Raw genomic sequence first — 16824 nt, forward strand, 5'->3', positions numbered from 1 at the left:
GGCACAAACCGTGTCTCTAATTTTGATGCGTTCATTAGATTAGGGGCGGTTCTAGCAACAGTTGAAACACAAAACCATTTAGTACTTTATCAAGCCTAACTGAAAATATGTTTCTCCATTGAATACGATATTATTTGTTTTTTATGGAATGGTAAATGTCATAAGGTCAAGAAAGATGCGAAGATTCAAAATTATATAGATGGAGATTTTAAGATAATGTGTGTTTGTGCCTTTAAAGATTCTTTTAAGCTAAGTTGGTTAGGGATAGTAGTGGAATCATGTATGGAAAATATACTTTAACCTCGATTTTGGCCTCACACAAGTAATTCTATATAGCAGTGAAAATTAATATATCCGTTTCTGTAGACCCAATCGTTTGAACTTATTTTGAAAAGATGTTTTAAACCACATGCTTATGATTGCATGAAGATTGGGAGGCAAGACACAAAGTAAAATTAGTTTTTCATTAAATATCAAAGTGCTGGAAGTACTGAAGCTTAGTTACAATATTCTTGCTCACTTGACCCCTTTGACTTTAAAAAAGGCCAGGGTCATCCATTTGAAAAATACTACATATGAAATATTACATCTTACAAATTTAAGAGGAAGGTTTTTTTTTTTTTTTATTATTATTATTTTTAAAAGTTTGTTAACCAAAATAAAACCATCAGGAACCAGAAGTTAACTATTTTCACATTTTTTTTTATAACTGTCGAAAGCAATTGTTCATGGCATGCAACTGACCAAATATTATTTCACTGGTCTCTTGGATATTGTATACGTAGTAGTCGTTTAAAGATTTACATTTGACTGCTGTGACCTTGAATGTGGGTTAAGGTCATTCATTTCAATGAACTTAATATTCAATTACCTGTATGTTACATTTGAAATCACAAGACTTGATTAAAGACAAATTGCACAATTTAGTGTGAAATAAGAAAATATTTTTAATCGGAAGTTTGACGTTTGAGTACCACTTCTTGAAGAGTTATTCTCCTGTGAACGCTGATACAGATTGGATGTAGCCAGGGGACACCTTGTGCTGTGACACCAGAAAAAAATACAGGGCAATGTAATAAATGTATAGGGGAGATAACTGCATATGATACGATTGTATGTGATAAAAAGGAAAAACATAATAATTTATCTCCATGGTAATGTATTGCTTTAATTCTTTCATAATCTAATATTTACCACAATCTTATCACAGCAAGTAAAGTTATATGACTGTTTTGTGACAAAATATTTTGGTGAAATAAAAATGCCGCACAAAATATAAAGTAATCACTTAATTAAAGATCATTTCCTTGTTCTTAAAAGCAAATAACAGTAAAACGGAGTTTAATCAAGGGCATTATGAAAACGTTGGGGAAAATGTTACAATGCGAATGTTTTTCTCTCTAATGTGTGTGAGAAAATATGACATAATATATGGATATGGTTAATTTGAATTGTTTTTGAGGTTTATTATTGAGCCTTTAATTCGTTAGACGACAACGACGATGATAATGAATATTTCGCTGCACTGGTAACGCCAATAAGCCTATTAAATTTTGTCACCAGGGCGTTTTTGATCCTTTGCTAGTATGCCACGTTGGAACGTGTTACAGTTCTTTCGCCACGTAGTCCCACGAAACGACCACGCCCTGGTAACTGCCCAGAGTTATTGACCTCGTGTCAATATCATCTTCCGGGTAGTAACCGACGTCACTTCCGGTCGTTAGCTCAACTGTTGCTGCTTTCTCAATACTGCCGTGGCTTAAGTAGTAATCACGTGTCTGTTCCTCGTGACTGAAGTTAATGACGACCAGGTATCTGCATAAAAATATGTAAGAAAATGGTTATTTGATACAAGACATCAATGAAAATGTCGACGAGTATGTTTTTTTCGTAAAGAAACCCTATTAAATTTACATGCACAATGTATTTACTATTCTTTTCTCTTATTTCAAAACCTTAAATCTAACTTACCCCGTTATACCGTCAAACTCTCGAACAAACGAGAAGATGCTGTCGTCGGTTATTGCTGTCGTGAATTCGCCAACTAGAAAGGTTTTCTCTCTTCGTAATGACGTCAGATTTCTGAGGTAATTGATGACCGACTCCGCAGATTTGATATTATCCTGCAGAAAAAGAAAATATAATGACTACTGCAATCTATTTTTATACGTTAAACTGGCGATTACATGCTATATGTCACTATCCCATGGAGATCATTCTCGGACATTCTATGACATGTTTTAGATTTCCGAAAAAAATGAAAACATTCCTTTTAACAATTCTTTGAAACGGAGGTTACAATGCTGCATTGCCGTCGACAAGTTGTTTCGATATAAATACGTATGATATATGAGATCAACTGTAATATTCCATGACGAGTTTACAGTGAAGTATTAGCTTGCGTATGGATCCCTGGGAAGGATTGCTCCACCTGATTGAAAACATAACATCTGGAACTAACACGTTGTATGGTTTTAGTCAATGTAATGGTCCAATTATATAAAATATATCACATTCCTCTGAAAATTTCCGAAATAATTTCCCATTTACATTGTCATGCGGAAATAGCAAACATGACAATGATGTCCTTGTTGCAGAAGACAATAGCTTGTCCACCAAAATTAACCACAATAAATAAAATGATAAAAGAAACTATTTGTTTTTCTGATCTTCAAAAGATCTATAATGATTGAGATGCAGAGAAAACGTCAAGAAAACTGGTCTCCCCTGGAAAATAAGTGAATGGCTCTTAGGCTCCAGAACCAGAGGTTCGAGAATTGGAACTAAGAGCGAGGTTTTGATCTCGCACAGAAGCGAGTTCCAATTAAGGGAGATAACTCTCCGTTTTTCACTACACTATTGATGATTGGATGAAAGCCAGCTGTTAATAGGACATGTTGCCGCAAACTTTACAAATTCACCTTCATGATTCTAGTGTAAGTGAAGAACCGCAAGACAAATACGGCAAAAAGGGTACCTTGACATTGTTAGTTCTGAATTTGCCATCAGACGGTAACCAAGGCGGTGACGGACATGATCTGGCAGAACAAAAACCACCATCTGTTGAGTTTTCCCACTGCATCAGCCCCCGCATACTTTGTTCGCGTTTCCAGGGTTCTGAGTTGTTGATATCTGTGTTTGACATAAGGATCTCATCGCCATAGTAAATAATCGGTGTCCCCGGAATAAGCATGGCTGTCATCAAAAACGCCCGGATGTAACTCTCGTTAAATCTCGATCCAAGTCGATCACTGTCGTCGGCACCAATCTAGGATAAAATAGGACTTGTTTTATCAAAGGATCTCTTTCATATTGCCTGGAACGTCCAATTGAAATGATACTTTTATTTGTGTATGATATACACTTTGATTATGGGGATTCTGACAGAGATATTTCACTTCACATACGGAACATTGAAACAGTCAAATACCCAAATGCAAATGAAAAATACGAGTAAACCAACTCGTCAATTTTGATCATGAAATCATGAGCTTTAACAAAAAATAAAATTAAGGCTAAGAAAACGGATGATTATATATTTTTGCCCTACCACCCAGTTTGCCCATTGGTGACCGTTGAGCTGTGAGAGCCAATCTGTTATGTACTTCCGGACGCAGGGGGCGCCACATATGTCATGTTCCGAGAGGAAAACTTCGTTCAGGGCAATATGTACCCCGTCTCTGTCATAGTGACCGTAATACGACATGATCTTGTCCAGGCCTCCTCTCACGTCCGCCATCAAAATTCTGAAGACGAAATATAATAATTCGTGACAATATTTTAACGATACTTTTTATTTCTTGTAAACAAATAATAAATTATAAAGATAATTTAATTCACTTACAAAAACGCTGTGAAAATAAAATTTTATTGATTCACTTTTTTCTCTTAGAAATTATTACCCCGCTGTATCAGCCAATCAAATACGACGTTTCAAACAGCGACGTCATGTTTTACGTTATGCGCTGATGATATAATTTTTCAGCCAATGCAAATGCTTGTTACAAGCAAGATTAAATTTACATATTATACTAATACCCATTAGCATTATCTGATTGTCGTGGTTTACGCAATCCCTTCCCTGGCTACACCTCAGGCCATCCCTACCCTGGCTATACCCCAAGACTCCCCTCCCCCGGCTACACCTCAAATCACCCCTCCCCTGGTCCTCAGAACACCTCCCCTCCTCCACATTTTCTCTGCTCCTTATATAAAACATATACATGTTCGCAACATTCGCTGTGCGACATGACATCAGATACAAGACAACATGTAAAATAGCCCTATCGTCGGTATATCTTGTTTTTGTCATAGATGTTGTTTTAACAGTTATGCCAAGCAATACCTTTCAGTAGTATTACTGTATTCCTCCATCAGGGTGCGCCATCGAGATAACATGTCGTACACTTCCGGTAGTCCATATGTCATTGCATGGTCGTAGTAAGAATATTCATTCTGAAGATACAAGTAAAGGAAATTTAGATATATTTTAAAGCACAAACAGTGCACAAAAACAGTTTTTGTCATCGATCTGGTCGATTTTGATCAAACTTCATATATTTCTCAAGTATGACAGCACCACAAAAGAGTTTGTATTTCAGTGTGCTAATTGCAATTACAAGGAAACTGTTACTACTTATAGAAAATCTTTGTCATCGCACAGCTATTTCATTTTCAAGCATATTTTAATCAAACTAACACGAATGAGTTTGTGGTTGCATGGGACGGATTTGCATTGCTTACGATGACTTGTTACATTTTAAAATATATCAAAACGTTTACCCTTTCAGCTAAGCAGTGCAGGGACAGGCTAGTTCAGTCAAAGACCTCGTCAGGTGATAATCACGTGATTAATTGGCTACTTCAAAACCTTCAATGGCGACATACACAATATCGACCGTTGGTCGGAAAAAAGATTGAAGCTAACAATCTTTTTCAATTGTTCACATAAATTAATATTATTGTCTAATTTCAAGTATTGCAACATTTGCCTGAAAGCAAATGTCCAGAGGAAAATGACGAACTCTAACCATGAGATTCTTTAACATATCGCAACAAATACATGTATGTCGTTTTGGCAAAGATTAGTTCTCACCGGGTCTGAACTGTTTGATGTGCTGCTGTTCTTTTCACTCCGGAGATCATAATCTTCAAATAAAAAGCCGCTGTTTCGTATGTAAAATCCGTCTACTCCTTTAGAGAGCCAAAATCTTAGGATTTCCTACAACAGACATAAAATGAAATGATATCTTACTATTTGGGAACCAAACACTTTCACCACAAGAAAATAAGGTCATCGTCTTAGCTGTTCAAGATTATATACTTAAAAAAACAAACAGGTTTTCATCAAATTTTATTTATTCCAAAAGCATGTTTTTGTACTTAAAGTCAAGTTGTCTGTCTCAACAATCTGAACTCTACACCAAGTATTCACCATTTTCCTTTTCTTCTCCTTGCTTAAACTTTTGTTATTCAATGTTAATATATGGTCTTATAAGCCAATAATATGTTGTCCATCCTCATTATATTTGCTGTTTATGATAAGGTGATAGATTTACATAAGTGTCTGAGACACTTGTTTCTATTTCCTATTCTGTACATTCAATTTTGTAACTATATATGTTTTGAAATGTCTGAATAAAAGAAAGTTTAAACTAAAATGACATGAGGAAGTTCTGAGGAAACCTTTCAGGTGTTTTGACATGATATTTTAAGGTATCAACCTTCAAATAGGTATTTTCACATGAAATTTGAAGGTATCAACGTTTCAAATAACAGGTATTTTGACATGAGACTGCAAGGTATCAACTATTCAAATAACATATATTTTGACATGAGATTTTTCAAGGTATCAACTTTTCAAATAACGGGTATTTTGACATGAAAATTCAATGTAACAAGCTTTCAAATAACATGTATTTGACATAAGATTTCAAGGTATCAACCTTTCTAAGAACATGCATTTTGAGTTTTTAATGTATGAACATATTTCTGTTAAAATTTTTAAAGTTTGCTTAATATTATCAAATATGGTTAATTAGACACATGGAAGAAATACATAATAAAGTTTAAAATAACGGCTAAGTTTCCACTTTTTATCGAAATGATAAAGTTATTAAACTCTTATTTAGTTCTGGATGATAAAACATTTTAATGCGTTGGGGGAAAGCACAATAGATATGTTAATATATTTTAGGCAACTCGTGAATTGATCATGAATTAGTGTCTGATTACGATCAAATTATGATAAAACGTAAACAAGAATTGCGAAACAAGTTATATCAACTTATATTAATCACGCTTGTTGGCCCGGATGGAAGTGTGCGAGGGGTCTTACTGTGGGAGGAAACCGGAGTACCCGGGGAAAACCCACGTGGTCGGGCAGGTGACCTCATACCTTTTTACGTCCGATCGGGGATTTGATAGGTAGGTATATTACAGAACAAAGGTATATTACAGGACAATAACCACTTCCGTAATCTAGGTTTCACATTTCAATGAAATGACCATCATTTCCTGCCCTCTGAATGGTCGAAAATTATCTTTGTCCAATTTTGATAAAACTTGGTATATTGGTGTATTATAACACTGCACACTATTCCGACATCTCTTACTTTATTTGTGATTGTGGAGGCCGTCTGGGGGAAATATGCAGCGGCGCACGTTACATTCAACATACATTAACATGCAAAATGATAGCTGTTTCTTATGTAACGTAATCATCAGCGATGTACTCTATTTACATTCGCATTGTATAGTAAATTTTGTTAAGACTGTGAAGACATTGCTCGACGCATGGCAGCGAAAGTACTCCCGCCAAAAAGGTACTTCATCTTACTCATGGCGCTGTCGATGACGGAAGGATTTTTAGACTGAATCATCTGTGCAATATCAAGTTTGCCTGCAAAGCTGTGTGTCCTTCATATGCACATAGATGCCACATTAGTATATATTTAAATGTTTTTTTTTTTACTATGAACGAGTTACAAGTACATTTCGTCATTTTACACAGCAGTAAGCAGGACTGATCACAAGCTCTGCTCTCTAGTACGTACCTCGAGCTTTTCCTGTACTTGAGAGCTCCTCAAATTCAAATCTGGCTGGCTTGACAGAAACTGGTGGAGATAGTGTTGGCTTCTCAAATCAGAAGGTGTCCAGCTGTCATTGTTGTACACACTTCTCTGATAGAGAAATATCGATGAATCGTATGTTGTATTCTATTTTGTATTATGTTAATTTACAGTTAAAACGGAAAATCGCGTCAAGAATTATAAATAGTATTCCGGCAAACTTGTTCTTTTTTAAACATCGACATATATACAAGGCGAGTCGATCATTTGTCCTTCCATTTAGCGTTAATGACTACATTTACATAAAAATCACTGACATTCTGTTTTTACCCACCCAGTTCGTTGGCATGTCAGCCCAAACGTAGAAGTTCCGGAAGTCGTTTGTCCGGTTTGACGTCAAGCTGCTGTTAATGAACCACTGGTGTTTGTCACTAGTATGGTTCGGAATAAAGTCCATCACCAGGTGCATACCTACAAAACACACCAGTTAATAGAACCATGAAGAACTGCACCATACAGTTGTGATGTCCTTCTAGGGAACAACCAACCAATTGAAAAAATATATTTTTGAAACAGCCCCTGTGTATAGAAAGTTGAGCTAAGGATAAAATGTCTGGCAGCCACTGATTGGCCAGTATATTATGAAGTGAGAAAATAGATATGTAGCCTGATAGGTAACTATCAATAAGAAATGTTGATATAAATTTCGTAAGTCCGATTTATTTTTTTCCCAAATTTTTGATTAGGTGTTATATCAGACCCTAAACTTTTGTTATAAACCATAATTGTCATATTGAATTCAAGAATTTGAATGAAATACTCCAAAACGTTAACACTAAAGTCTATGGGAAAACAATTGGTTGGTTGGTCTCTTCTAGGGCTCTTCCATATTGCTAGGTAATCGTGGTAGAGTTGTGGAATACCAGAAGAATCTAGCCATTTATATCACGATTGAATGCTAATGTCCTTATAATGAGGGATAATATGTTATTTAAGTAAGAAAATATCAAATTACTATGCAATTGCGCATCATGCATGGCATGTTTTCCTCATAAAACTACGGTTATCTCCCTTGACTAACGCAAATCTGTCGGTGGCACCACAAGCGTAAATTCTGTACTTCCGTTTTGAGTTATGACAGCATGAACCTCTCATAAGTACAAAACATCATGCATTTCTATCAACACAATCATAAAGATAAGTCATGAATTTGCGAAAGAAGGCCATGGATGACACTACCAACGTGTCGGTAAGTCAATGTTGATGACATTATTGAGCGACATATTATGACGTCACATCCGGAAAGCAATTGTAGTATGAACCCTGTTACAATGTAATATGAGGGGCCGCAATAGCTTAGTCAGTTAGAGCGCCGGCCAAGTAATTTCAGGTGAAGATCCGAGCTCTGAGGTGCGTGATTCGACACTCCCTACCCGTATCCCATTTGTGTTTCTCGGGAAGCTGAGAAACGGGCCGGTCTGTGCTGTCATGGTTGTGTCCTTGGGCAATGCATTTCCCCCTTATTACTCTAGATGGCATGTGGTGTACCTCCCGCATGTTGTTCAGTGAGGTAGTCACCAACTACTGCAAGGAAACCCCGCCTCAAAATGACCCATGCTGTTCGCGGGGCGATAAACCCTAAACATAATCATGCCCATTTAGATTTCCAACTCTAGAATTAATCGGAACTTTTCCTTAAACTAAATCCTAACCCTGATTTCAACTTTACAGACATGCGTTGCACTTTTATAAAACTCGAGGAGTTGGAAGATAACTACAAACCTCTATCATGTGCAGCTTTTATCAATGACTCGAAGTCACTCATGTTCCCATATTTCCGGTCAATGGCCATGTGATCGATGACGTTGAAGTCCGAGTCGACGTCATCTAACTGGTAGACTGGGCTCAGCGATACGGTGTGCGCGCCCAGGTCGTGGATGTGATTGAGATGGGCTTCTATACCTGGACCAATGACAATAATACAATATTACTTACTAAGGAAACACTAAATCATCTTTTCAGTTTGAAGTCTCTTTTCATAATATTGATTCGGGTGACCTGATTGACAGACTATCGTTTTGCTCAGCATCAATATGCTTTTTTAAAGATGTTTCATGCAGAATATAGAGTGGAGCGCAATCAATTATATATCCAATTTTAATTCATAAGATAAAATAAGAAGACTTTTGGATGGTGGTGTAGTGTAGAATATATGATTTCAGATATCATATAAAAGTACATAACGGCATATTGTTGTTTTAAATCAATCTATTTCTTTAAAACGCTACCATAACGACTATCACAAACACTACCACCCGGCCACAAATACATATAACGCCTAACACCTGACCACAACTACCACTTTCACAACCCTACTACAACCGTTACCCCAACCACTACCATAAACACTGCTCAACCACTACCACAACTGCTACTACAAGCACCACCACAATCACTACCACAGGCACTATCACAAACACCACCACAATCACTACCACAACCACAGCCACAACCGCAACTAGCATCACCATCATCACCACTGCCAACCACCATCACCACTGCCAACCACCATCACCACTGCCAACCAACATCACCACTGCCAACAACTGCTACTACAAGCACCGCCACAATAATTCCCACAGGCACCACCACAATAATTCCCACAGGCGCCACCACAATCATTCCCACAGGCGCCACCACAATCATTCCCACAGGCGCCACCACAATCATTCCCACAGGCGCCACCACAATCATTCCCACAGGCGCAACCACAATCATTTCCACAGGCGCCACCACAATCATTCCCACAGGCGCCACCACAATCATTCCCACAGGCGCCACCACAATCATTCCCACAGGCACCACCACAATCATTCCCACAGGCGCTACCACAAGCAATGCCGCAAGCACTTTCACAATTGTACCAAAAACCTCTATACTACCCAAAACATCTTCACCTGACCGCAATTACTACCACAACCACAGTTACAACCGCAACTATCACCACCGCCACTACGGACCACCACCACCACTACCAACCACGAACATCACTACCAACCACCATCACCACCACTACCAACCGCCATCATCACTACTTACCACCATCATCACTGCCAACCACTATCACCACTACCAACCACCATCATCACTGACACAAACATTACAAACACTAATATCACAGTCACTACCACAACCACTACCACAACCACTACTACAACCACTACTACAACCGTTAATTGTTAGTTACACGTAGATTCAATGATACACTGTACGTCCTTCTTGATTACATTTAAGTTCAATAATATTCAGAATGCACTTTTTACACATAGTTTAGATGATATACAGTATGTCTTTTATATTTACATTTAAGTTATTTAAGCATTGAACCGCTTTCAGTTGGAAGTTATGGGCTGATAATGCCAACTGGACAAAGGCAAATTTAATGAAGTGAGGCAGTAAATGAATCTATAACTAAGAGAGGCATTATCACCTTTTAGGTCACCGATTCCGTTTCCATCGCTGTCACTAAAACTGGGTACATATATTCTGTAGATAGTTTCATTTTGCCACCATCTGCGCATGTCCTCATGACGACAACGAGGGTAGATCAACACGAGCGCCACCACAGTGATGAGAAGGGCTAACCATCCCAGCAATACCACGGAGATACACATCACACGGAGGCGCCACCAGAACGGTTTGGAGGAGTGACGTAACAGTTCCTCTTTTTCCATCCCCCGGAATGGATTACCGAGTGCTGGAGTCTCTGGGGGCTCATCAACCGCTACCGCTCTGTGTTATCCAATCCGACACGGATGAATTATTGAATTAAACAATCTCGTGGTTTACTGACTACTTAATGACTAGCTATAAATGTACTATTACATTAACTACCCACGGAGCTGAGCGAGTTGACCTGACAACATATATGCAAAGACACAAGGCAAGCGAGACCACCAAAGACAGAGAAGTCGTACTATCCTACAAAACAGTTTTTAACTTGTGATTGTTATTTTATTTATTTAAAACCAGGAAAATTGGTTAGGGTGCGTAATACTGACTTACCAATACATATTTAGGGGCCGTTATACTGACTTACTAATACATGATCTGTGGCCGTTTTACTGACTTATCGATATATCAGGGCCGTTATAATGACTTATCGATATATATTCAGGGGCCGTTATATTGATTTACCAATACATGATCAGGGCCGTTATAATGACTTTCCAATACATATTCAGGGAATACATATTGCGGTGAATTTTGATTTCATTGTTAGCCCCAGAGCATATGCTAAGTTTTATTGATAAAAAAAGATATGAAAGATAAGTATATGTACCCATAATTGTCGTCATAACTTGATTGATCTTCCTTCTCGTAAGAATCAACTTCCGGTTTAGATCTGGGACTGCTCCTTCCGGAATAGAAGCTCATCTTGTCAATTCTGAAATGAGCAAATGTTAACATTTCAATATCATCGTATTCCTTCCGAATGCAACATTTTTTGCTTGTTTGATATTTTTGTATTTTGTTTTTGTTTTTGTTTGTGTTTGTTTTTGTTTTTGTTTTTTTGTTTTTTTGTTGTTGTTGTTGTTGTTGTTGTTTTTTTTAGATTTAGAAGTACTCCGCCGCTCGTATACGTAAGTAAAGTTATATAGCTATATTGAAAAAAAAGTGTAATATTTGTACAATTCGCTCCATGAATGTACATGTATTGTGGTCCAGGTATTCAATCATATACTTGTCACTATAACGTATGATTCGTACCCTGACCCAGCCACAGGCTTACGATCTATGCCCCTAAGCGCCCAGTCAGAAATACCAGTATAGCTCTAGTGTACCAATGCCACGTTCTTGGGGAAAATGTTTCAATGGCGCAGTGATGGTCGGCCGGATACCCTGACATAATCAAATTGACAACTCATCTATTAGATGATATGAATACCTTGATCTCAATGGTTTTACCTGGATACGAAATTGCACACATTACATATACTCAACACAGTACAACTACGACAGGACAACCACACCTAGTGCATATGATACATACTAATAATCAGATATATAACATAGTAACACAAAATAGCTTGCCTGGTTTGTCCTTCTGGGGTATAGTTAACCTTTATTAAATAATTCATGTCTGGACTATGAGTTGGGAATGTGTGTCAAGTGCCTGGGTTATTTACTGATTGCCCTGATAAGATACTAAATATGTTTACTTTGGCTGGGTGTATCGCGTACATTAGCCGACAAGACTTCGATCAAAAGTCATAGTTCATAGGTCAATTCATGTTTTGTTGTGCTACACGCACCTTTTGGTGACGTATCAAAATAAGGGTACATACATGCTCACAATCATATAGACAAATACATCAGCATGTGTGCAGCTGTACACGTAAATTGAACCTGGGTATATACATGTACATGTACTTGCTAAGGTCAAGGTTGTAAACATCGATACACTGACTGACTTTACACATTTATCTGTTTATAACTTATCAAAAACACATAAATGTAATTAATTTACTTACTCTAGGGACAAATGCATCATGAACTGTTTCGGCAGTTCGGTAAAATTATCTGACGAGCAACTGAATCCATTACCCCAAGAAATCGACCAAAACAATATTATATTTCAGTGAACGCGCATGTTTTTCTTAATACGTTGAAGAAAATACAAGCGTATAGTTACTAGAACTTGTGCAATAGTCCGTGTTCACACAGTATTGTTAAGACATGTGATTGTATAAAAAGCAGCCATGATTTAATTGAAATATCAATTATGTCGATGAATTTAAAAATCATTATAAAAATCATCCGCCAGCGGCGCGGAAGCCTATTGACTAGACTGTGTTCTGCGGTTAACGTTGTCTACCGCTTCGATTCGAACTGGGCCCCAATCTTTATAAAATCTGTTATGAGGTTGGTTGTGGCGCTCTATAACTGATTAAAGTGAAGTCACATTTATCGAATGCCTGGTATTTCTTTTTTATTGATTTAACAGTTCTTTGTGTATACATGGATTCTAACGGAGGCGGTATTTCGATCGCCTGCGGCCTGACACAGGGATTTGACACCAATATTTTGATTTCCAGTCTGCTGTCCACTCAGACGATTTGCAGGATTTGGTAGAATTGGGTAGAGTCGGACTGTTTTAGTGATGATTGCTAATTTTGATGATATACAAAATCAGAGATCACTAGAGCGGGACTAAGCGTCTTTTTGCTAAAATTAATATTTCATTAAAATACTCAAACCTGGATGTGCATTAGGCCTATTATGTAGATCTAGGAAAGTCCCCGTCAGTTTCTGCAAAACCCTGATATTTACGAATGTTAACTTATTTCTGACTCACAATTATTCCTGCAAAATATGTTATTTAAGTGGGTAACAGGATCGGGCAGAAGCGGGCAGCTTATGTGCGCTCATTTTTCATACTCGCAGATTGATGTTAATCTGGTAAAATTCATTGAGAAATGAAACAGATTAAATTTGGCAGCTTAATTGAGTCGAACTTGAGTTGAAATATTACACAATACTAAACTTTTATCAAAGGTGGCAAGCGTATTCCCAAATGACGTCCACGTGTGTTCGTTTTTTAACTGTTTTTCGTCATTAACTATAAGTGTTATTAGCATTTTAATCAATATTGTTTTCTGACACAATATTTAAATTGTTGTGGTTGGACAATAGGAAACTAGTATAGACAGGAGATACATAATTGATATATACAAAGCTTTGTTAGCTTGCACATGTTTTACTGCGCTTGAGCTTTCCAGTTTCTCCCTTTTCTTGTCGATTGTGCCTGTCTGCTTGGTGTCACCAGGGACATATATAGTGGTAAATCTAGCCAACGACTTATCTCATGTATCACATACTGTAAGCACAAACTAAAGAAATAGGAAATAATATGGCCCTTATTTGTTGACCATATTTAAAGTTTTAAGCATATGAGGTTATTGATGGTTTTGTCTATTACCAGCTTATTTCACTCTTTTTCAAAAAGAAGACTATACCAAGGTGTATGGAAGAAATCTTTTCTAGTTCTATTGCATAAACATGATGAACTGTCTTCTCCTGTTAGTTATAGGGATGTTTCCATCATAAGCTGTTTAGGAAACTTCTATATTATATCGGTGCTTATGGATGACAAATTTAACTCACAAAATCTAATTTGACTCAAGAAAGTACCAAAGGACACAAGATACCATATTTGTCTTTCAGCTTCTTCTAACAAAATGAAAATAGGGAAAAGAAAAACATTTACATGTTTTGAAGACTAAAAGAGCGTTTGATTTCGTGTGGTGGAAAGGTCATTGAAATGATGTACCATGACACATCTACAATTTAAAGCGTCTAGTTCTGACGTCTTCGATATTCTTAGAGGCGTTAAACAGGGCGACAGTTTGAGTCCTACTCTATTCAATCTTTATATCATTGATTTCCCAAGTTTATTCTTGTAAATGATCCATCGTAATAGATAAGTTGTGAGATTGGATGTCTCATGTTCGACGATAATCTTCTTATCCTGTCAGAAACTCTAGCTCACTTAACAACATGCAACTATATCTTTTCAAATGGAAGCTATCCTTTACCTGGATAAAACTAAATCCATGATATTTCAGCCAGTCAACAAAATTAACAATAAGCATCAGTTCCGAATTGGAAGTGACTTTCATTTGCTCCAATAGTGAGTGTCTGTCTTAGGAATGATAGCATTGCAAAGAGTTTAAAGGCACTTTTTAGACAGGTATTCACAAAAAATGAAAACCTTCCTGTTAAAGCTCAATGCACACTTTTCGAGTCGGCAGTTAGCCATTACGAACATATATTTCTGAAACATGTTATATGAATCTCTTAACAACAACAACAACAACAACAACAACAACAACAACAACAACAACAACAACAACAACAACAACAACAACAACAATAACAACAACAACAACAACTATCTGTCCTTCATTGGTAAATCGACATTTTAGCAAGTGCACTTAAACTTTGGGAGTTGGAACATATATTTCTGAAACATGTTATATGAATCTCTTTATCAAAAGCTGTTGAATGCCAAATCCAGGCGGCGGCGGCAACAACAACAAACAACAACAACAACAACAACAACAACAACAACAACTATCTGTCCTTCATTGGTAAATCGACATTTTAGCAAGTGCACTTAAACTTTGGGAGTTGGAAGAAAAGCAGTAAATATTGCATTGGTAGGTGAACCAGGACAACACCATATTGATGTGTACATAATACATAAGCTTGTTGTTACTTGTCTAGAATCCTTCGCAGCAATCTGTCCATAATTCCACTTGTTAAGAAATCATTAACTGTAAATAAGACCTTTCCTAATAATCAAATGTTTGCTGAATTTGTAAAATAGCTGAACTTGTCCAGACGAACGAAAATAGAGTGTGATATAATTTTTGTTTAAAATATTCAATACTTTTCATACCCTGGATGTGGAATCAGTTTTTGATTATAAAAAAGACAGTTTTATCCGGTTAATATGATATTGAAGTGACCAATAACACTGATACAAATGTGAAAAGTAGATATATATGTATATATACCAATAATAGCATCTTACCTTCCTTCTTCGTGTGGAGTTTTAGGCCTTATTTCGAGACAAGACAGTCTTTATCAGTTTTTGTTATCGCACATTTTTGAGCGTCACAGTATCATCAGGCTGTCTGTGGTATGCGCGGGTACCTTTAAGGGGATATGTGTGGTCGGCTTCACGCTGAATTGTGCGAGATTAAATTTACATGTACATAGTTTTTTAATTGTTGTAGTTAGTTGTAGATAGGGAACTTTACAAATTTATTGACAGTAAGAATTAAGTAGAGAGATACATTTCATTTGTAGTTATTCCACATTATGATCCGTCACACCCTATTCTGGCGTCATTTGACTCCCACGCCACATCATCCCTTCCAAAATCCCGCTAACGTGCCAAACACCATATAATTGTTTTTACTTAAGCGATAAAGCCGGTAAGAAGTAAATTTACATTGTTTTGTCGACGATAGAATACGTACCGAAGAATACCCTCGAGTGTACCCCTCTAACTACCATATCTACCTGAAGTTTGCATATCGGCCAAGTTAAGAATGCCTACTCCACACCTTTTATGGGTGAATTTAAAGCTGCCTGCACGCCACCTGTCACTGAGTACTATAATGATGGGTTTTTTTTCAAGATTTTTCATTTTTCAGAAAAAATGTGGTCACAGTGGACAAACTAGCAACGTATAACTTTCTGTTATGTAAACTACTGACGTAGATTGAACTTACGCTATGTTTTGTACGCTGATATTCCCCACGAGCAGGGAAATCTCCTCCTCAAATTCCAGAAGGCTGGTAACCCTAGCAGACCCATTCGATTGGCCATCCTACAGAAGTTCATCAACTTCCCCCTGATACCTCAAGTAGAGAGGCTACCATCATAATTGAAAGATACCACAGACTATCTCAAAAAGACACCTTGCTGTACCTGAAGATACACTTCTTGTTACCGTTGATGTGGTCTCCCTCTACACCAGCATCCCGCAACATTGTCGTACGGCATTTGCCTCTCAGAAGTAAAGACATCCTTAAACAAATTGAGTCAAGGCTCCTTCAGAAACCACTAAGCCGGTTTAGATTCATTGATGACATCGATGTTAAGATGAAAACCGGTCGAGAGACCCTGAAGGAAATCTGCCGTTTTCCTCGGACCATTATGTTTACTGAAGAAATCTCTG

General features: G+C 37.3%; 1 protein-coding gene across 1 annotated transcript; it reads right to left on the bottom strand.

Moving 5' to 3' along the window:
- Positions 1-927: 927 nt before the first annotated feature.
- Positions 928-15768, bottom strand: LOC117322143 (maltase 2-like). Its single transcript, XM_033876909.1, has 12 exons — positions 15670-15768; positions 11413-11517; positions 10561-10862; positions 8853-9032; positions 7405-7541; positions 7056-7181; positions 5096-5221; positions 4346-4455; positions 3551-3746; positions 2978-3268; positions 1972-2123; positions 928-1815 (listed from the first exon to the last, which is right to left on the bottom strand). Exons 2-12 carry the CDS (start codon positions 11505-11507, stop codon positions 1605-1607), a joined length of 1926 nt encoding a protein of 641 aa, XP_033732800.1. The 5' UTR covers positions 11508-11517; positions 15670-15768; the 3' UTR covers positions 928-1604.
- Positions 15769-16824: the final 1056 nt, after the last annotated feature.

Source organism: Pecten maximus, chromosome 2 (assembly GCF_902652985.1).
Source record: "Pecten maximus chromosome 2, xPecMax1.1, whole genome shotgun sequence".
Classification (NCBI taxonomy): domain Eukaryota; kingdom Metazoa; phylum Mollusca; class Bivalvia; order Pectinida; family Pectinidae; genus Pecten; species Pecten maximus.

Coding starts and splice junctions, on each gene's coding strand:
- LOC117322143 (XM_033876909.1), bottom strand. CDS start 11,507: ATGAGCTTCTATTCCGGAAGGAGCAGTCCCAGATCTAAACCGGAAGTT. Junction 5,222..7,055: donor AAGTACAGGAAAAGCTCGAG/GTACGTACTAGA, acceptor TGTCTGTTGTAG/GAAATCCTAAGATTTTGGCT. Junction 2,124..2,977: donor TCAGAACTAACAATGTCAAG/GTACCCTTTTTG, acceptor CTTTTTCTGCAG/GATAATATCAAATCTGCGGA.